Source organism: Cervus canadensis, chromosome 6 (genome assembly GCF_019320065.1).
Source record: "Cervus canadensis isolate Bull #8, Minnesota chromosome 6, ASM1932006v1, whole genome shotgun sequence".
Taxonomy (NCBI): Eukaryota; Metazoa; Chordata; class Mammalia; order Artiodactyla; family Cervidae; genus Cervus; species Cervus canadensis.
In genome coordinates this window covers 69,275,841-69,297,990 of record NC_057391.1, presented here as the reverse complement: position 1 = coordinate 69,297,990, position 22,150 = coordinate 69,275,841, and the positions used below count along the sequence as shown (strand labels likewise).

The 22,150-nt window shown below is 41.5% G+C and overlaps 1 protein-coding gene across 1 annotated transcript in view; it reads right to left on the bottom strand.

Moving 5' to 3' along the window:
* The window catches only part of SYT16 (synaptotagmin 16), a 277,720-nt gene that overhangs the window by 11,819 nt on the left and 243,751 nt on the right, over window positions 1-22,150 (bottom strand). The window contains exons 4-6 of the mRNA XM_043472245.1: window positions 20,430-20,686; window positions 13,132-13,572; window positions 9,463-9,652 (exon numbers count right to left, since the gene is read on the bottom strand). Coding sequence (XP_043328180.1) covers window positions 9,463-9,652; window positions 13,132-13,572; window positions 20,430-20,686 — 888 coding nt within the window. The remainder of the gene's footprint in view (window positions 1-9,462; window positions 9,653-13,131; window positions 13,573-20,429; window positions 20,687-22,150) is intronic.

Genomic DNA, 22,150 nt, shown 5'->3' with positions numbered 1-22,150 from the left:
AAGTCCATCGAGTCGATGATGCCATCCAACTATCCAACCAACCATCTCATCCTTTATTAATGTTATCTTTTGGTACCATAGCTACTGTTAGTTTGTATATATTAATGTGTTAAAACTCTACTTTCTATCTGTCCTTGATGTATTAGAAAACAAGTTTGTATTAAAAAATATTAGTTTAAATTTATAGGTTTTCTTGCATTTTTAATGCAATCATATTTTCTATAAAGAATGGCAGTTTTGTTTCCTCTTCTCTAGCTTTAAATTTTTATTTCTTTTTCTTATTCTACTAAATTGCCTTGAGTTTCCAGTCTAATGTTGAATGAGAGTGATTCTAGTGGGAATCCTTATTTCTTTCTTGATGGATTTCAAGATTAAGAATGATAGCTAGTGTCTATTTTCTTAAAATGCTCACCATCAGGGTTAAGTATGTTCTCTTCCCTATTCCCTGGTGGCTCAGATAGTAAAGAATCTGCCTGCAATGCAAGAGACCTGGGTTTGATCCCTGGGTTGGGAAGATCCCCTGGAGAAGGGAATGGCTACCCACTCCAGTATTCTTGCCTGGAGAATTTCATGGACACATACTCCATGGGGTTGCAAAGAGTTGGACATGACTAAGTGACTAACAGTTCTCTACAACATACTAGTTGTTGACATCTAATACCATTTCTGCCTTTCTAAGCTCTTTTCTTTACCAAACTTAAAATTACATTCCCCTGGATCTCTTGCCAGTAAGATCCCAGTTAGATTTCACTAATGAAAGCAAACTGTATGAGACTGGAAAGCAAAAGGAAAGGGGAGCCACAAGTCCTTTCAGGCCACAGACCAGTTGCAGGCATGTGGACAGGAATTAGCAAGCAGGTGGCAAAGTAGGGTGTTCACCCATGGCATTCAAAGATCCTTATGAGAACCATTCCTTTAATGTGCCCAGCCCAAATTGTACTGGTACCTTTCCTGTGATGCCTGTACTTCTGGATTTCCTAGAGAGAGCTTTCCTGACCTTTACTGACCAGACTTCCCATGCTTGAAGCCTATAAGAAACAACTTCTGATTCAAAATATAGTTAGAGTATTTTGTATTTTCCTGACAAAAGTGTGATAAAGTAATCAGTAATCTGAACTGGAATGCAACTAAAACAAAAATACAAGAAGACCACTGGCCTAGAAGTTAGTGCCAGGTGATGAAGAAACTCCTATCAGAGGCTAGGATAGTGGCGATCCATCATCCATACTAAGTGATGGTAAACTCATATGCTATCACTTGGAAGGAAGCACATATGCCTAATATTTGTAGTTACAAGGAAAAAGATTGAAAAACATAATGTTAGAAGTGTGTATTCACTACTACTGGCTTCATCTAGAGGCTGGGGAGTGGTGAAAAGTACCCTTGGGAAAGATGAATGTGCAAGGAAAAAGAAAGAGAATCCTGATATTCAGACATATCTGTGATTGGAAAAGTTCCTTGCTTCCAGATCTCCAAACAGTAAGAGATAAATTTTAAAGGGCTTCAAACAACAAAGGCTCAATAAACCTTCTCAGGTGAACAATGTGATAGTGACTTGGGTTAATATAAAATTAAGGATGAAGGTTTCACACCAGATTGGACATGACTGAGCCATGTGTCTGACTTCTGAATATAGAATCCTAGAAGTAATACATTACCTTCAATCACAGCTGAAGTCAGTCATTCCCCCTGTCTCTTCCCCTTCCACGACAACAAGGCTGGTCACATTTTGAACATAATATTATCACCTCATTAAATGGAAAGAATCTGTATCCCTTACTCATAGCTTAGAGGAACATTGCCTGCCTTACTTTGGATTGTGATGAAAGGGAGAAATAAACCTTTGCTGTGTTAAGCCATGAACTCTGCAGAATTTGTTATTGCATCATAACTTTGCCTATACTGATATATCTTCTATTATTCATCTGCTGTGAGTTATTTTTGCCAATAAAGCATAGTGTATTTCATCAAGAGCTTCTTTTGCAATTATTGACATGATCAAGTTTTCTCATAAATCAGTTGGTATAGCGAGCTATTAAATACGTTAGATTTCCCTAATGTTAAATCATTCTTGCATTCCAGAACCAAGCCCAATTTATTGGTAATTAGTGTTTCTTTTTCTTAAACATTATGAGGTTAGGTGGACACCCAATATAAAATGTAGTAGAAGTGAGAGGATGTGAGGAGAGAGAGATAGGGAGAGACTGGGAGGAAGAGAAATATTAACCTAATGCTGTATCTATCATTAACAAAGCAGTTTTAGTCCCTTGACATTTATTATTATCACCAATAGATTTTGATTTATTTTTATTGATTTTGTTTATGCCATCTATTCTGCATTTTCTAGGCTTTTAAATATATCTTTCTGCTTTCTATTGGATTATCTGAATTTTCTTTATTCTAATTTGGTCTCTCTACTGGGTTAAAAGTTGTATTAAAATTTTAACATATACCCTTTATTTACTGTCCAAAATTAATCAATACCTCTACCTTCTTTCTGTGGCTCAGTTGGTAAAGAATCTGCCTGCAATGCGGGAGACCTGAGTTTGATCCCTGGGCTGGGAAGATCTCCTGGAGAAGAGAATGACTACCCACTCCAGTATTCTGGCCTGGAGAATTCCATGGACTGTGTAGTCCACGGGGCCGCAAAGAGTCGGACACGACTGAGCAACTTTCACTTTCACCCTCTTTCTAAGTAGCATAAGTACCTTAGAATTCTTTGACTTCTGTCTCCCCTTCACATCTTTCATATTATTCCTGCCAGGAATTTCAGTTCCACGTTATTGCTGTAGTCCCACTTTTGCTGTTTCTGCTTTACGCAGTCTACACATGCTCACATTTACCTACATGTTGATCTTTTTGTGCCTGTTGTTCATTTCCTTTCTTGCACTTTACTCCTTTCAGGTTCAATTTCTTTCTCCCTGAAATCACACCAGTTAGTAGTTCTTCCGGTGATAAACCCTTTCAAGCTTTGTAAAAGAAAAAAAGATCTTTATTCTTCTGTCACTTGAAAAGAATAATAAGTTGAGAGTGGTTTTCTTTCTCAAGCCTGTGATGATATTCTCCCCTTGTCTTCAGGCTTCTATTGTTGCCGTTAACAAGGCTGTCCACAGTCTGTCATTCTTCTGAAGAAAGCTGAGTGGTTTTTTTTTTAATTGGTTTTATTGAGATATAACTCACATACTATGGTAACTGTATTTTCTCTTCTGTTGCTTTTCAGATTTTCTAACTTTGACATTGTTGTGAGAATTAAATGAGGTGATATAAGTAAAGGAACATCACATATGCAGTCAATAAGTTACTGCTGCACATAAATCTTCATATGTATTGGCCTTAATTCTGAACATGTAATGGCTATTAATAAGTGTTTACTATACTTAACTGAATATTGGACCAAGATTTTAAAAGAAGGTGGTATATCCTATATTCATTCATTTCTGTGTAGTCCTTTTTTCCCTGTGTTTCATCCATAGAGGTTACCCCCTGCTTCCTATCTGTTATTCACACTAAACATGAGCCTGCTTGATTTGCTTTTTTGTTTTTCCTTCCTCTAGTCTCTGCTATTGTGAATGCCTAACAAGGTTAATATGCTGCTGCTGTAAGTATTATCATTTGGGATGTAATTATCACATGTGGCTAATCACACACACACTGAGAGGCCGGGGGACGCATTATTTTTAACTAGAGGGGACATCTTAATGATAATTTTTGACAGGGACCATTATATGTGTGTATATACACAATGCAGTAACGCACTGGAGAAGGATGGAGAAACAGAACCTGCCAACAGAATAGCTAACTTTTTAGAATATAGACTTGTATAGGTAGCATTAACTTGTTAACCCCACTTAATAGGGAAGTAAATGAAATTCTGAGAGGTTAAAACAATTGTCCAGGCCATGCAGTAATTGGGTGGTAAGCCCAAGAAAAGAACGGAACAGAGTTGCTAAACTGTTAGTGAATTGTTTTCCCATAAAGCCAAATTAAAGATAATCAAATACTTCCAATTCTCAATGGTGACTTCTTCAAAAGCTTCTGTATAAGGATTTCAGACGTCTAGCAGATACTGAAAGAGGGTTTTTCACCTAGATCATCTGCCATGTACAGATGTGGAGACTATTCCTTGTCATCATGTTTGTAGACTAGCCTGTACTGTCTTAATAGCAAATATGACAACAATAATGATCTCTTGTACTAAGTGAGATTTTACCTTGAAAGTGCCTGGAATGGTTCTTGACACATTGTTACCTGCCTTGAGCTAAGATTAGTTCATTTTGTTAACTTGTTTATGGATTGTTTCTGAATAGGTTCTATGGAATAGTTTCAGTAATTTTCAAATAGCCTATTTTACCTTCCCTGGTCCACCTATGATTTGAAAAATATATGTAAACATACTTAAATTTTTATAATATGGGCATTTTCACCAAAATGGAAGGAAGGAAAGAAAGAAGGGAGGGAGGAAGGAAAAAAGGGAAAGAGAAAAGAAGGAAGGGAGGGAGGGAAGATGGCAGGAAGAGGGATGTAGATATAAAAATCTATTTATCTATCTGATGAATAGAGAAAAGGTTAAAGTTAGAAAGAAAGAAATGCCCAATCAAATACTTTGTCTTGGGATGGATGTGGTTTATGAAGGATGCTATAGAAGATGCCCTCAGGTTATTTGATTGATACCCTGTCTGTTCTGTCCAAGGTTGAGTCAAGGGTGGACCTTGAGATGTCAACATAACTTAAAAAACAATGTAATGCCCACCACAGTATTCCCTATCAATGGCTTCATTCATGTTTTATTTTTATCTACCTAGCCCAACTGAACTATTCCAGACCAGACCAGTTTTTTATGCCTATTATTTTATAACAAATTTTCAAGTATGCTGAAAATTTGAAATAATTATACAGTGGATACCCATATATTCATCACCTAGATTCTTCAATTGTCATATTTTGTTCCACCTATGCTATGGCCTGATGTGTCCTACCAAAATTCGTATGTCGAAGCCCTCATCCCCAGTGTGACAGTATTTGAATGTGGGATCTTTGGGAGGTAATCAGGTCATGAGGGTGGAGCCCTCATGAATGGGATCAGTGCCCTTAGAAGAAGAGCCATGAGATAGAGGTACTCTCTCTCCATCATGTGAAGATACAGCAAGATATCTGCCTGAAAACCAAAAAGAGGGTTTTTACCAGGAACCAAATTAGCTGATCAAATCCAAATTGATCTTGGATTTCCCAGCATCCAGAACTGCAAGAAAAAAAATTTCTGTTGTCTATGCCAGCAGTCCCCAACTATTTTGGCACCAGGGACCAGTTTTGTGAAGGACAATTCTTCCATGCATTGGTGGGGGGATGGTTTCAGGATGATTCAAGCACATTATATTTATTGTGCACCTTATTTCTAGTAATGTTACATCAGCTCCACCTCAGATCATCAGGCATTAGATCCCAGAGTTTGGGTACACCTGGCCTAAGCCACCCAACCTATGGTATTTTTGCTATAGTAGCCTGAGATAACAGACTTTGCTTCCTCATATATCTATACATCTATCTATCCATCAACCTGTCATACCTGTAGCCATCATTGTTCTTTATCCCTAAATATTTCAGCATATGTTTCATTAACTAGAGTTCAATAATTTATGGTTCTTTCATACTATAAGGTAAAATTTACATGCAGTGAAGTGCACGAAGCCTAGCACCACTCAGTAAGTTTTAACAAATGCAAACATCCATTTAACCCACATCCCTATCAAAATACAGAATATGTCCATCACCCCAGAATACTCCCTCATGTCTATGCCCAGTCACCTTGATGCCAATACGAATCCTGAAGCAACCACTCCTTGCTCTTTTTTTCCACTATATGTTTAAACAAATTTTGCCTGTTTTAGAAATTCATATAAATGGAATCATGCAGTAGGTACTTGGTATGTTCTTGAGATTCCTCCATGTTGTTGAATGCCTCAGTTAATTTCATTCCTTTTTATTGCTGAATAGTATTCTACTATACAAAATATATCTTAATCTATTTATTCAACTATGAGGACATAAGGGCTCTTCGCCATTTTTGTACACTGTAATAAAGCTGCTATAAACCTTCTAATGAAAGTCCCTTTTTTTTTAACTTATGGACAAATGCCCAAGAATAGAACTGCTGGATTTTCAGTGCATGTTCATCTATATGAGACACCACCAGGCCTTCTCCCAAAGCTGTTATTCCATTTTACACTTCTACCAAGAAAGTATTCGCCACATCCTCACCAATATTTGAGGGAATCAGTCTTTTTAGTTTTAACCATTCTGGGGTGGGGAGGTGTGGTAGACACTCATCTTTAGGGATGCTCCCACTGGCTTCTGCCCACTAGAGCTAAACCTGCCTCTCACTGGGCCTTCTCCCCCAGGGATTTGGGGAAAGGAGCATACATCTGGTGGCTTATTTCTTCTAAGGCCTGAAAAGAGAAGGGTAACTGCATCTATTATTAGTCCACCTCTCCTCTATCTTGCTTAGAAAGAAAAGTTTAAAATATCAGAACAGTCATCTAGTTGGTTCAAGTTGGCAAATTCAAAGTTATCTTTTGGCTGACAAAATACTTTGATGCAAAAGATCCTCACTTCTAAATTCTAGCCTTTGTCTCTTTCCATCAAGATTTAGCACCTTCAGCATTCTGTAGAAGTTCCTAGTCATCAGGCTCAACTTCTTTTTCTTTGGACTACCTTAAGAACCATTCTTTACATTATCAATGCCACCCTGCAAGGCAGGATTGATGACCCCTTTCTACAGAGGAGGTCACTGCCACTGAGCTGAGGGTCTCAAGGACAGGATTTGTGACCTTCACACACAAGTTTCTACCCACGCCTCCCTCCCGCAGGCAGCTCCCTCAGGGTGGAGTCTGACGCAGGGTCCTGTCCCCCCTGCCCTCTCTCCACTTTCTCCATGGAGATGAGTGCAATTGGCAGTGTCCCCATTCCCCACTTCAGGCCCATTCATTTCCCAGCTTGCATTGTTTCCTCTTCTCCCTCTCTTTCTTCCAATGCTGCTCAGTTACCTCATAAAACTCTTGTTCCCTCATCCTTTCTCTCTCTTTTTCTCTTCCATATGGGAACTCGAACTGTACCCTAAGCTTGTCTGATGACTGCCAAAGTCCTGCTAGTGGCATAAAGAAGTGAGACATAATGAAAGGCCAACATCGTCAACATCTCAAGCCCTTGAAAGTACCAAGAGATCCCTTTTAGAGTCTCCACAAAAGAACCTTCTACTTTCTCAGTCCGTCCTAATTAAACTGGTTTTTCCTTAAGTACTAGCATTCCATGTAAACAAAAAACTTTTGTCTTCACTATTGGGTTTCTGTTTTAATTAATAGCATCACAGCAATATTGTCTTCTATTACTTTGGTTGCAAAGATACAGCATGTCAGTTACATTTTCAGTTACACTGCATCACTATTCTATCTAAAACCATGTAATAAATGCCAATCTGACTTAAACTTCTAGAAGGAAATCAATTTCAAAATGAGGACTTGCCTTGTTTTCCCACTCAATTTTAAGTATTTGTTATAATAGTTTCCTTTTTGGCATCTTCTCTTTTATAAAGAAATGTGGAAAGATACCTTAGCACCATTCTCAAAGCACAGTTTTACATGTAATATCCCTACCTGAAAAGTATATATTATTATGATCCCCATTTTACAAATAAGAAAACAGAGTCAAAAAAATTCAGTAACTCACAGCTAGCAAGTGGCAAAAATCTTAGTTTGGCATCCTCCAGTTGATGCTTTCTTAGCCACCATACTGTCCTTCTCCCCTGTATTGCCTGGAACCTCTAAGCATGCAAATTAAAGCCTCCCAACATGCATTGGAATAGGCCATGAATGTGTGGTCCATCTCCCTCATCATTATCTGCAGCTGCACCATCTTCTTCCCCCTTAACTGTTCAGATCTCAACAAATCTCAGAAGACAGGAAAAGAGACCAGCAAAAGTTCTACAGTAAAAGCAGTAAATCCAGATCTTTAGTAAATCTGGAGTTATTTTTTAAAAGCTATATCTAGAAAGGAGCATCTATCCATGCAATTAATAATCAATATGTACTGTGGATTTTAAATAGCTCTAACATGCTTCTGAGCCTTGATATAGAATATGGTTTATGCCCCTGGTCTCTTCTGTTATCCAGACTGTTGTGTTTTCCTCACTAACTTGCTCTAATGGCCTTAATACAGACTGACCAACAAGATACTACTGAACAGAGACATTGTGGGTGGTGGCACAGTTAGAGACGAAAAGGAGTGAGAGTCCAGATTTGGTTGTAGGAGCCAGCTTGGCTGGCTCTTCACCTGGTGCGGACAGGTGAGGCCAGAGTCCATTGGTTCATGCAGCCTATCATGTTGTTACTGACCCGGTACTTATTTCAGAAAAGATTTGGTAGTCTGTGGAGAACAGACTCACTCACACTCTACCCTAGCCCCGTCAATTTTACCTTCTTGGACTCAAAAGGCTGGAATTTCAACAGCATTTCCCAGACTCTCTTGCAGCTAGAATTCTAGATATAAATTAGATTCCTCTAATTAGATGTTACATGAGATCCAGCAGACAGAAGTGAGACAGAAACCACCCTTTCTTAAGCTGTTTCTGCTAATGAGCAAGATCATTAAATGTGAGCTGATTTTTTAGCAGCATTATTCCAAGGTTCAATCTCTAGTTTCTTGGGTACTGAGAGGCAGTTCGGGCAGTTGGCAGCAGCAACACTTTTATTCTGGCTTCCTGAGCCCTGGACAGCCACTATGGGGGTATGTTTTGAGCTGCTCTTTCCAGGGGTAATCTCAGAAGGTTCCCTGGTGAGTCAGGCCTGGATTGCCCATGTCTTCTTACTCTACCTCCTCTGCAATCAACAACATAACCACTCACATTTCTTGCATGCTCACTATGTGTCAGGCACTATACTAAATGTTCTACATAAATCATTTTATTTAAGCCCCAAAACAATACATGAGGAAGGTGCTCTTACTATTCCTTTGTTCCAGATGAGTTTTCTGAGGTTCAGAAAGAGAGGTAAAATGTATAGGATCAGAGCAAAGCTACCAGGTAAATGAGCAGAGCTGGAGTTAGATCCCAAGTCTGCCTGGCTCCAAAGATTGAAGTCTGCCTCTTTAAAGAATTTGAGGGCCTGGGACCTATTAGCAGATTTTAATTGTTTATACATGTTATGCTGCTGAAAAGACATCATTCTTTTCCCTTCAATACACTCACAGAGGTCAGCCTGTTTTATATCAAGATTCATCCAGGTATCAGAGAAGCCTTCAATTTAATTAAATAGAAAAGCATTTGAAAAATCCAGAGACATCATTTGGTAAAAATTGTCTAAATCACACCAAGATCATTTTTATTTTACAAGTTACAGAATTGAGATGAAAGCAGACACAGCCTTTTGCCTGCCTCTGGGAGGACCAGAGCTGGGGGTATAGGCATGAACTTACCAGGTGCTCTGTTCACAGCGAGGTTTCGGAAATGGCTGCCTTTGATCATCTCCACGGATAATCGCCCTGTTGTGGCATTGTATGACAGCCCCACCAACAGTTCTGGCGCCCCTCCATGCGACAGCGACTGCGTGGATGAAGCGCTATCACTGTGAGACACTGCAGATGGGCTGAGCGGAGACTCTCCACTCTGGAGGGGAAGAACAACAAAGGATCCATTGGCCCCGGCTGCGCTTTCTCCCAAAAAGAAAGCCGATATGTTTGGAGAAATTGTGGCCCCAATCTCCACTGCTGCCAAAGATTACTAAGGGCGCACTCGGTGTGAATGATAATAGGGCCTGGGGAGCGCAGTCCTGGATGGGATCCCCTGCATTATTAGCTGACATATTTGTTTCAAGCGCTGTCTCCATTCACCCTTTCCTCTCTAAAGACAAAATGGACAAAGATGTTATTACTAGTGTAAATCAAACCCAGAAAGATACATGGAGAGCTAAGAAGACATTTAATATAGACCCAAATTCCCTCCTGTGCAATTTGTGCTCAAATGTTTCACGTCCACCCCAGGCATGAGTTCAGCTTCTGTTTCCTGCAGCTTCTTGAGGAATGCAACAATATAGGAGGCATCTTGCCTTCACCAGAAAAGAAATTGACCACTGGCTGCCTACCACCCCAAAGAACATTTGGCTCCCAGTTCTGCTTTTTAAGGTTGTCACGAATACAGCAGATGCTACATTTTTTTTTTCCCTAAGGAAATGAATTCTATTGAATGTGAGCACTTTCACAACTGTTTAGTAAGGAAGTTGACACAAGGACTGTGTGTCTTAGAAACCTTAGGCAACAGCGGAGCCCACACTTTCTGTCATATATTCACATATTGCTTCTCCAAAGCATCTGCCTCTGTGCACCAGACATGCCGGGAGAAGGAGAGCAAAGGAGGTCAGGACACTGACTCTCACTCAAGAAACAGGAGTGGGAATGGGCTCTGAGGGCAGGCTAGCCAGCCTCCTGGAGCCATCACCTCCTCCATCAGAAACATGTGCATCAGACTCTGTGACAAGCTGGAGGGGTGGGATAGGGTGGGTGATGGGAGGGAGGTTCAAGAGGGAGGGAGCATATGTATATGCCTGTTGATGTATGGTAGAAACGAACACAACATTGTAAAGCAATTATCCTCCAATTAAAAGTAAATTTCAGAAAAAGAAACATGTGCATCGGACTCTTCTCAAATCTTTCTTCTCAACATCTGAAATCACTTCCTAAAATTTCTCATCAGGAACCTCGATAAATAAATGCATTGAAAGAAACCAAATATTTCTTAACATCTTAGGAAACTACCCTGTTTACAAAGCCACAGGCATCCCTATAGAGCCCACAGAGGTTTTCATGGGACATAATTTATAAACTTGGAGAAGGAAATAACAACCCACTCCAGTATTCTTGCCACAACAGAGGAGCCTGCTGGGCTACGGTCCAAAGGGTTGCAGAGTCGGACACTACTGAAGCAATCTAGCACACACAATTTATACACTACAGGGCAAGGTGGTTTTAAGAGATGCCCTTTTGTCTGGATGATGATAATCCAGCACAGAAATACTTGCTTAGTTTGGGGTGAGGGCCACCCCGTCCCCTGGGCTTGTGCAGAAGTGTCCACTGTGACACCTGTCACTGCACCGCTTGCCTCTCCCCTCTAATCCCCAGCCTTATATTATAAACCCCTCAGTCTGCCACAGTGCATTGTCCAGCGCCTAGCTGATAACCACACTCAACAAATAACAGGTAAATGGGAGGATTTTTACTTCAAGGTTCTTTCACACAGCTCATTTCCCCTACTCAGCTCTGTACCCCCATCACAAAGCACAGCGTCTGGCAGAGAGTTACAGGGGTGGGAGCATCCCTGTCTCCATGCTTTATGATGCAGGACTCCTCTGAACTCCCATGACTTCTGTTCCCCAGGATTTAAGACACACCCTACTCTGAGCTTAGGGGGAAAAGAGGGATTTGAACAGAGACAAGGGAGGGAAGCCTGATGTGCTGCAGTTCATGAGGTCTCAGAGAGTCAGGCGTGACTTAGTGACTGAACCACAACAATAAAGATGTGATCTAGTTTATGTCTTAAAGGCTCCTTCTGGTTCCCAAGCTGGAAATAGTTTATAGGGGACAAAGGTGGAAGTTGGGAGATGACTAGGAGGCCCTTTCAATAATCCAGCAGAGAGTCAGGCTCTGGTTGGATTTTTAATAAAAAGCCAGTAGGATTTCAGATGGAGAGAAGTCACAAATGACTTCTAAGATTTTGGACCTGAATTCAAAGCATGAGATTGTCTTTAGCCAAGATGGGAAGACTGCAGGTAAAATAGATTTGTTGCTGTTTAGTTGCTAAGTCTTGTCTGACTCTTGCTACCCCATGGACTGCAGCCCACCAGGCTCCTCTGTCCCTGGCATTTCCCAAGCAAGAATACTGGGGTGGTTTGCCATTTCCTCCTGCAGGGGATCTTCCCAACCCAGAGTTTGAACCCACATCTCCTGCATTGACAGGCTGCTGAGCAACCAGGGAAGCCCAAAATAGATTTTGTGAGGCAAGGATTTGGAGTCTAAATTTTGAGTCATCTATTAAAAATGTAAGTGGCTGGATCTCCCATCAGCACAGTCTGGACTCTCTGGCTCCTTTCTTCTTCCTCAGACAAGTCAAGCCCCTTCCCACCTGCTGGTGTCTACATATACCAGCCCCTCTGTCTGGAGACCCTGTCCGTCACACGGCACCCAGGCTGGCTCCTAAGGGTCCTTGAGTTTTCTGTGTCATACCACCACCTGAAAGATAATTTTTCTGACCCTTCAAAAGAAAACACAGCCTCTGTCACTCTCTACCCCGGCTGCCTATTGTCGCCGTCCTCCACCAGATTGTAAGGCATCTCCTGTTTCATTCACCTTGCAAGGGCAGCCCCTGTTTTGTTCCTCCTCTGCCAATATGGCACCTGACATATAGTAGGCACTCATAAACATTTTGGAGTGAATGACTGATTGGCCCAACAGCCCAAGATAACTACCTGATCTTTTATGTGATTTTTAGAAGGAGACCCTCACACTGGATGATATATATATCACCCACAGGAAGAGAGAGTTACTTGTTTGTAGATATGAAAGCTGTGCTGTCTTATCTTGAAACCCAGGGACATAGAAGATGGGCATGTGGAAGAAGCCCAGTCATAATAAATGGAAGGTCTTAGAAGTGGCTGGAGTTCAGGGCTACTCTATAACCTACTCAGGCACACTTGTTAAGGACCTCACTTTGAAAGCCCCATCTCTGAGATGCATCATGATGTATACTGGGGTCAGGGCAGGGGGATGAGTGGTAGAACCACTTATCAGCTAATGAGAAGGTCAAGAAATCTCTCACAGTTTCCCTGTGTCCTCCTTTACTCTGCCGTCGTCATGTCCAAAATTGGATAGGGGTACATCCATCAGGTTATAGGGGCTATGGGCACACACACACACACAAAATAAAAACCCCATTGTACCGTGAAGTGCAAAGCATGGCTCACAAGGATGAGAAGGAAAAAATAGAAATTAAATTAAGGTGTCTGAATTCACAGGCTGAATATACTACATCAAGGGCTGACAATTCCAGATCCTCCAACATAGAACATCATTAGTAGCACCATTTAACATACTCACACTGATATTACTTCTTGGCTCCAGAACAAGAGTCACTTTCATTTCCCCATCTTGGTGCAGGTGGCTGAGATAGAAGAGCCTCTCGCCCATCATTCTCTCCCGGGTCATCTTGCGGGCAGCGTACAGGCGGAAGCGGACCGCACTGGCAGTCACATCTCTGGGCTCTAGCTTGGCGAAGGTGACTTTCTCCTTGAAGATGGGGTTGGGCCCTCTCTGTATGCTTGTCCTGCCCCTCTGTTTCTTACTGGGCAGCAGCACAACGTGCACTTGCCAGGAGTTGACTCCACTTCGGTCCTTATCCGGGAGGCCCTGGGCTCTGACAATAGTCACTGTGAGCTTCTGGCTGGCAGCTCTATATTCAAAGATGACATCCAGGTCACCACATTTTGAGATGGGTTCCGGGACCCCAGGTGGCACCTGAAAATTGGTCCCATCCTGTTCCTGTTGTAGACAGAGGGAAAGGTTAGGAATGGAACAATGCCTAATGCATCTTGGAAAGATGGTGCCCCTCTGTGCTTCTTCAGAACCTCACACTTTTGGACTGATAGCTTATAACCTCATACATTAGAAAGGTCTGTTTCCTGGTCTCTCCATCGGACTGTGAGTTCCTTGAGGGTACAGCACCAGACATATGGTGAGCCTTCAAAGCATATGCATGCTTTTGGAATGAATGAACAAAGCTTTTACAATTTGCAAAGTGCTATCATTGAAACCAATTGAAATACTAAGTCTAAAATTAGTTAATTATGCAACTGCCAAAAGCTAACTTTTCCTTAAGTTCCCAGGAGAAATGACTCTGCCTGGGCCTGTGCTCTCTGGGCCAGGAGCCCATGCAGAGAAGGATCCTAGTGGGGGTCATGGACAGGTGAGCCTTTAATAGATTGTCTATCTACATGGTGGAAAAGGTTTAGGACAGAACTTCTCAAACATTCTAGTGGACTTGACTAATCTGGGAATTCTGATTCAGTAGGACCAGGAGTCAGGTCTGGGATTCTGCATTTCTCAGGCCGCAAGGAAGTCTCAGCTAGCCTCCAGTCACTCTTGGAGTAGGAAGGGTTTAGGAGGACATCCCCTGCAGCCATTTAGCAAATACAACGCTGGGCTTATGGACAGAACACCTGGGTTGAAATTAAAATTCAACATTGACCAGCTTTTTGGCCCTGGCCAAAAGGGTCATGCTCTCTGTACTTCAGCTGAAAAACGAGCATTAAGGTGACTGCTTGATAGAGTGTCATTGTGAGGTTTTAGTGTGCCAAATCGCTTCAGTCATGTTTGACTCTGTATGACCCTATGGACTGTAGCCAGCCAGGCTCTTCTGTCCATGGGATTTTTCAGGCAATAATGGAGTGGGTTGCCATGTCCTGCTCCAGGGGATCTTTCTAACCCAGGAATTGAACCCATGCCTCTTATGTCTCCTATACTGAAAGGCAGGTCTTTGCCACTAGTATCACTTGGGAAGCTGTGGAAGAATGCTCGGCTCAGACAAGCCTCCGTAGATATCTATTCTCATCACTGAACTGATGCTTATTTCCAATCATGGCCCCTTGTTATAAAATATCACTTTCAGACAGCAGTTCACCTCATCCAGTCAGATCCAATGACCTCACTGAGAAGACTGAGCTGAATCACATTTACTATAATGAACCACCCTCAAACAAACTATTACTAATGTCAACATAATTTGATTTTTCCCTCTGAAGGCATGCCTCTTACTCATGACAAATTTTGGTCTGATTCTCACTGTAAATAAGAATCAGTTCTTCTTTATGTAATAGAATATCAACTGTTCTAATACAAAGAACTCTTTTATTTTTAGGCCAATATGTACACACTGCTGTTTAAAATGGGTAACAATCAGGGTCCTGCTGTATAGCACAGGGAACTCTGCTCATGTTAAACAGCAGCCTGAATGGGAGGGAGGTTTGGGGGAGAGTCAGTTCAGTTCAGTTCAGTCGCTCAGTTGTGTCTGACTCTTTGCGACCCCATGAATCGCAGCACGCCAGGCCTCCCTGTCCATCACCAACTCCCGGAGTTTACTCAAACCCATGTCCATCGAGTTTGGTGATGCCATCCAGCCATCTCATCCTCTGTCGCCCCCTTCTCCTCCTGCCCCCAAATCCCTCCCAGCATCAGGGTCTTTTCCAATGAGTCAACTCTTCGCATGAGGTGGCCAAAGTACTGGAGTTTCAGCTTCAGCATCAGTCCTTCCAATGAACACCCAGGACTGATCTCCTTTAGGATAGACTGGTTGGATCTCCTTGCAGTCCAAGGGACTCTCAAGAGTCTTCTCCAAAACCATAGTTCAAAAGCATCTATTTTTCGGTGCTCAGCTTTCTTTATAGTCCAACTCTCACATCCATACATGACCACTGGAAAAACCATAGCCTTGACTAGACAGACCTTTGTTGGCAAAGTAATGTCTTTGCTTTTTAACATGCTATCTAGGTTGGTCATCACTTTCCTTCCAAGGAGTAAGCATCTTTTAATTTCATGGCTGCAATCACCATCTGCAGTGATTTTGGAGCCCCCAAAAATAAAGTCTGACACTGTTTTCACTGTGTCCCCATCTATTTGCCATGAAGTGATGGGACCAGATGCCATGATCTTAGTTTTCTGAATGCTAAGCTTTAAGTCAACTTTTTCACTCTCTTCTTTCACTTTCATCAAGAGGCTTTTTAGTTCCTCTTCACTTTCTGCCCTAAGGGTGGTGTCGTCTGCATATCTGAGCTTATTGATATTTCTCCCAGCAATCCTGATTCCAGCTTGTGCTTCTTCCAGCCCAACGTTTCTCATGTTGTGCTCTGCATATAAGTTAAATAAGCAGGGTGACAATATACAGCCTTGACATACTCCTTTTCCTATTTGGAACCAGTCTGCTGTCCCATGTCCAGTTCTAACTGTTGCTTCCTGACCTGCATACAGGTTTCTCACGAGGCAGGTCAGGTGGTCTGGTATTCCCATCTCTTTCAGAATTTTCCAGTTTCTTTGTGTATGTGTGGCTGAGTCACTTTGCTGTACACCTGAAACTATGACAACACTTTTAATTGGCTATACTGCAGTATAAAATAAGAAGTTTAAAAAGCAAAAAAAAATTTTTTTAATATAATAATACACCTCAAAAATGCATGTTCATCAACAAAACTTACCCACAGAATTCAAGTGAAAGTGCATGGTTCTCTGGAACGAGATATTGTTAAGAATCCCAAGTCTACCACATACTACCTCTAGGACACTGGGCAGTTATTTAATCCTTCCCACTTCCTGTTTTAATCAACAGTGAAAGGGAGATGATACCTACTTTATAGGGTTGCTGTGAAAATTAAAGCACTTGACACCTAGTAGATGTCTAATAATTGCCCTTTTAAGATTCACATTAGTCTACCAAGAAAACTTGGGCTCCTTGTTTAAGGGAAAATTTAGGCTTCTTACATTTTTTCCTCTGAGCATGCATTCATGTGTGAGTGTTTCTATTCAGAGGTACTTAGTTTCAAGTGATAAAAGTGGTTGCTATAGAGACTTTTGAATACAACTGACTAGTGTAGATATAATATTAGAAGCGAGTCTCCAAGGAGTTATGCCAACTGAAAAATCAAGTCACAGTCTTCTGTTAAAACTCCTCTCTATTTTAGCTTACCCTTGATCATCTCTACATTGCTTGCTGGACCATAAGGAATAACAGTTACCACCCACTAAAGCCCTTCCTTACACCAGGTAGCACACTAAAGCCTTTATGGATGCAAAGCAAGTTCTTATGCACTTCAGACCTTCGTGACCTCTTGTTCCTTCTTCCCCTACAGGTTGGGCTCTAAGGAGCTTCTGTCTGGCACAAACCAACAAAGTCTTTTCTCCCTCCCACACAAGGTAACTCTCAACTCTCACCAAAGGCCTATCCGCTGATGTCAAGGCTTGGAAATTTACAGAATACTTCTTGGCACCCATGAATATAAAGTCCAGAGTATGTGTGAGGTTCATGCCCCATGCAGTAAATTTTTCTCCCCTTGGGCAGATGTCCCAGGACTAATTTCTACAGTTTCTTATAGTACACTTGCACAAGGTCAAGTCAGGAGTCACACTTAGAGGTAGACAACTGGATTATACACACTTATACTGGCTCTCCCTTCCCTGTATCACTTCCCTTGCCCCTCACTCTTGATTCCTGGGACTGCATGTCCTAACAAAGTAAGCTGTACTTTTGGAAAATCCAGCTAAGAAACATTATCTTTTTAGATATTCATATTAACTTTTCATTAACCTAATAAGGTAAGTTTTCAATATCCTCATTTTGGGGCCGAGCGGAACAAAGGCTTAGAATGCCTAAATAACTCATTCTTTGCCCCCAAAATCATATGACCAGCCAGAACTACCCAAGATTTGCCAGCATTAATGCTCAAAGTCCCAAATCTCATGTGAAACCATGGTGTCTACCTTCCTCCCCCACAAACCTGTCATCACCCTAACTACTTACATGCATAGTAAGTGTGTGAGATGAAGAGGAAAAAAGATAGGAGATGGGAGGTGGAAACACACACTACTTTGAATTTCACATCCTTTTAAGCCTCTGCTCTTGATATGAGCTAACAGTTCCTAGCTTTGTCATCAATGTCAATGCCAAGGTAAAAATATCTAGTTAATGAGCATCTCCCCACTTATCTACCAGGCTCTGCATTCAGATAAATGTTCACTCCATCTGCAGCTTTGTGCTGAGGTCCTGGGGAAGGGTCTGAAATAACTGTCCTGAGAATCTTGAATCAGATATAGCTCCAGGCAACAGCTAGGCTCTGGATGGGGACAATCCAAGCCATGGCTCATGAAAACTGGGCTTTGTGGTCTCTTCCTGGGTTGATCTGAGACCAAGATTCGTGAAGGCTGATATTTTCATAGCAATTAATTATTTTAACACACTCTACCTATCACCAGGCAACTAAAGGCACTCCTCAGGTGGGTACTGTTAATACAGCTAATCCATCTGACCTTCCTGCAAGGTAAAAATCTCTTCATTTTTATCCCCATTTGGCAGATTTTAATTAACTTCTCAAGGCCAATCAGTTAATCAGTGGAAAGCAGAGATGAAAAGTGGGACAGCCGCCTCCCTGAGTGCTCAAAATCGCCAACCACCCTCCCACCGTCGTCCCTGCCAAGCCTTGGGTCTGCAGGAAAAAGTCAATGGCCTTTTCCAGCAGAGAAGAGCAATGCTTGCAAAACCATCAACCTCACAGGTAGGCACACTGCATGACCGGTTTCCTTCTGAGGCAAAATAAATGATCCCTTTGGCTCTCATATCCTGGGTTTTCCTTTAAGATGAGAACACTTGCGCCACAATTGGCAAAACCCATGAAGATTTAAAGATGTTTCTATCAAACTGGAAGCATTTCTGTTTTAACAAGATACTGTTGATGTCATCTGTGTGGCCCAAAGTAAACAGCCCCACAGTGTGTTCCTGATGCCAGATACACAGGGGAAGAGAAGCTTCTTAATACAGCTAAGAGGCAAATAAATCAATTCTTAAAAGGCGAGCTAAGCCTGCAAAGCAGGCATTTACAGGAACTGCCTCCACACTGCATCTGAGGTTCTACTGTAGGAGCACCAAATTACAGTTTTTGTCTCAAAATAGATAGGAGGTTGAATGGAGCACACAGCGATGTCTGGGTATTTTTGGAGTCTGAGAACATTTAGTGCCCTCAACACCCAGTCTTCTATTGAAGCTCCATGAGGCAGGCAAACGGGAGGTTGCCTGGAGAAAGTAATTCCAAGCCCAGTGGTACCGTTATCAAGGCGACAGACTGTCAATAGGCAGGTAAACAGTTCTGTTCTGTTTATGTGGTGAGAGAGCCAAAAAAGAATCATATTTTTAAATGTTGAATGTTAGTGTGTGGGATTTGATCTGATTCTTGGCAGTAAACCAGTAGGAAGCAGACTTTTTTTTTTTTTAACAAAATGTATAAGATAGATCACTTTGAGGGTCTTTATATGAAGGTTTTCTTTTAACCAGCCACAAACCACGTATCTAAGTTGCCATCCCTGGACTTCAGCAATAACTCTACACACAGGACACATGTCCCTGTGTCATCTCCTTATGCTTTCTCTATGTGCTCCAGTACCTCAGCAGTCAGGCTTTGAAACATAATTTTCTATGATTTTTTTCTCCTCCTTGATGAGCATTTGGTGTGTATGACAGTCCAGGTTCTAATAAGAGATTCATCCTGTTTAATTTCTCAGGCAGACTGACGCTAACAAAATCCATCTAACCTTCTCCTTCCTCTATTCACACAAAGTTTTATATAACTACATGAGTTATTTCTTCAAAATTAATTTCAAAGTAAGTATTAGACATATTAAATATTAGAATATTTGATATATCTTAAAGTCATGCAAGGAGATCAAACCAGTCAATCCTAAAGGAAATTAACCCTGAATATTAAATGGAAAGACTGATGCTGAAGCTCCAATACTTTGGTCCTGATGCCAAGAGCCGACTCATTGGAAAAGACCCTGATGCTGGCCAAGATTGAAGGCAAAAGGAGAAGAGAGCAGCAGAGGATGAGATGAGATGGTTAGATAGTATCAGTGACTCAATGAACATGAATCTGGGCAATCCTCCAGTCACACTTCTGGATGTTTAGGCATATTTGGGAATAGTTTCAGCTGGAAAAGAAATTAGGCAATGTATGTTTTATCAGAGATTTACCCAAAAAGCAAAGTCAATGGACAGAGAGACATGACAGACTAATGCCATCTCTTAGAACTTCAGCTCAATTTGGACCTAATAAATATGTTCATACTGTAAGATCTTCATCATAACACCTTGTATAATTTCATTTGCAGGGCACTGTGCTTTTTGTTTCATTCCCAAATAATTCTCATATTCAAAAATTCATAACTTAAGATTTGGTATAAAAAATATGTATATACTCCATTTAATTGAAACTATGAAGGAAATAATCCAGCCTCCTTAAAAAACTAAAAACTCCTTTACATAAAAAAAGAAGCCTGATTGTTGCTGGGTTCAATCTGCCACCAATGCTTCTTTTTATTTTTCCATTTTGATAGATTTCACTTACATATGATTTTTTTTAGTGGCACACATAGGAGCTGGGATCTGGTCATCCGAATAAAAAATATATTTCCATTAAAGGCTGTTTAGGTGGTTTTTTTTTCAAGGCAATGCTTCCTTTTTGGAAAAATTTTCTTCTTGAAGGGTGGGGAGAAAGGGAGGAGAGGAACGGGGAGGGGAAGGGGAACAATGAACCAGGGAGCTGACAATATTCAAGCCAGGAAAAAGTGGAAAACAAACAACTTGCCTCTGGACTCCACACAGAGGAGCTGTCAGTAGCATAGGAATCTTCGAATCCCCGGTTATTAAAAGCTGTCTCCATCTCCAGGCTGCCCTCTGTGGACTGCCGGCTGAGGCTGTGGACCACACTGGTCTCTCCAGGAGATCCACCATGGTGCCTGGTGTTCCCCAGCTCACAAGGGGACTGTGAATGGGCAGAGATGGGATCATCTTCACCATAAGACAGATTCTCAGAATAAGTCAGTTGGCTGGCTCCATCCAAACCTAAATTTGCAAAAAGGAAATTCTTTCAAATGTACTATCATGTTTCATCTTTTCATCTAGAGAAAATGGGCAATAGCAACTATTCCAATCATTAAATAACACCTGCTGAAACACACTTTCATCTATATGTTGGATAAATTGGCCATAAAATCAAAATCCATTAGTTCATTATATAGGGTACAAGAAGACTGAATGCTTTATGATAATATGAACATAAAGGATGTACACTATGTTTGAAGGATAAAATAAATACAACTCTTCACAACTCCATGAACTATAACCCACTAGCCTCCTCTGCCCATGGAATTTTCCAGGCAAGAATACTGGAGTGGGTTGTGATTTCCTCCTCCGGGGGATCTTCTGAACCCAGTGATCAAACCCACATCTTGTATCTCTTGCATTGGCAGGCAGATTCTTTACCACTAGTGCTACTAGTGCCACCTGGGAAGCCCCTGGATTCAGAGGATCTGGGTTTAAAATCCAAGTTTTGCATTAAGAACTTGAACAATATTTGAACTGTCTTAACCTTTGTTTCCTTGTCTATGTGTGTTTGCTTACTCAATCATGTTCAACTCTTTGTAATCCCATGGACTATAGCCCACCAGGCTCCTCTGTCCATGGAATTCTCCAGGCAAGAATACTAGAGTGGGTTGCCATTTCCTCCTCCAGGGGATCTTTCCACCCAGGGATCGAACCCAAGTCTCCTGAATCTCCTGCACTGCAAGAAGATTCTTTATCCACTGAGTCATTGGGAAAAGCCATTAAAAATTCACTGTGGACATGTGAAATAATATCTGCCTAGTAACCACCAGCCTTTCCATAAATATTAGCCTTGCTGACCTGTCTGGCCTCATCCAACCAGCACCAGCAAACCATCCAACCTCATCCAGCAAAGCCCATTCAGTACTACCACCAAACTCGTAGACATCTGTGGCCTCACAGGCCATGAAAACACCAGTTGTATATTTTTGTTCACAGCATTCTTCAAGCCCTCGCTCTTCTCCTTTCCTTCTTGTCCATCCGAAGTCCCGACAGCTCCCAAATCTTCCCTGACTCATTTAGACTCAGAGTCTTTCTCAGCCCTTAGTGTCTCCTCTCTCTTGGTACTCCCTTACCCTGTTCACCCCCTTCCTCTTCCTTGACACCCAGGTTACCCTCAGATAATAAGGAAAAATTGACAGGGTCTTCCTGTTCTTCCTAAGCAATAGTTTTCACCCTAAATTGCCTCCCACATCCAGAAACTAGCCAAGGATGTCTTATCTCTTTGGCCTCTACTCTTCTCCAGTGTCCCCCACTCCAAGGATGATGGAAAATTAGAGATATAGACAAGATTCATGAGGATGACAAGCTCAGCTCTTATTTACACACTGTATAATAGCAGTTGTTCCCACCATTGGTCTTAAAATCTGAGCTAGAACATAAGGTCCTTGAAGCTGCTAAGCAACATCCATATACTGCATAGTC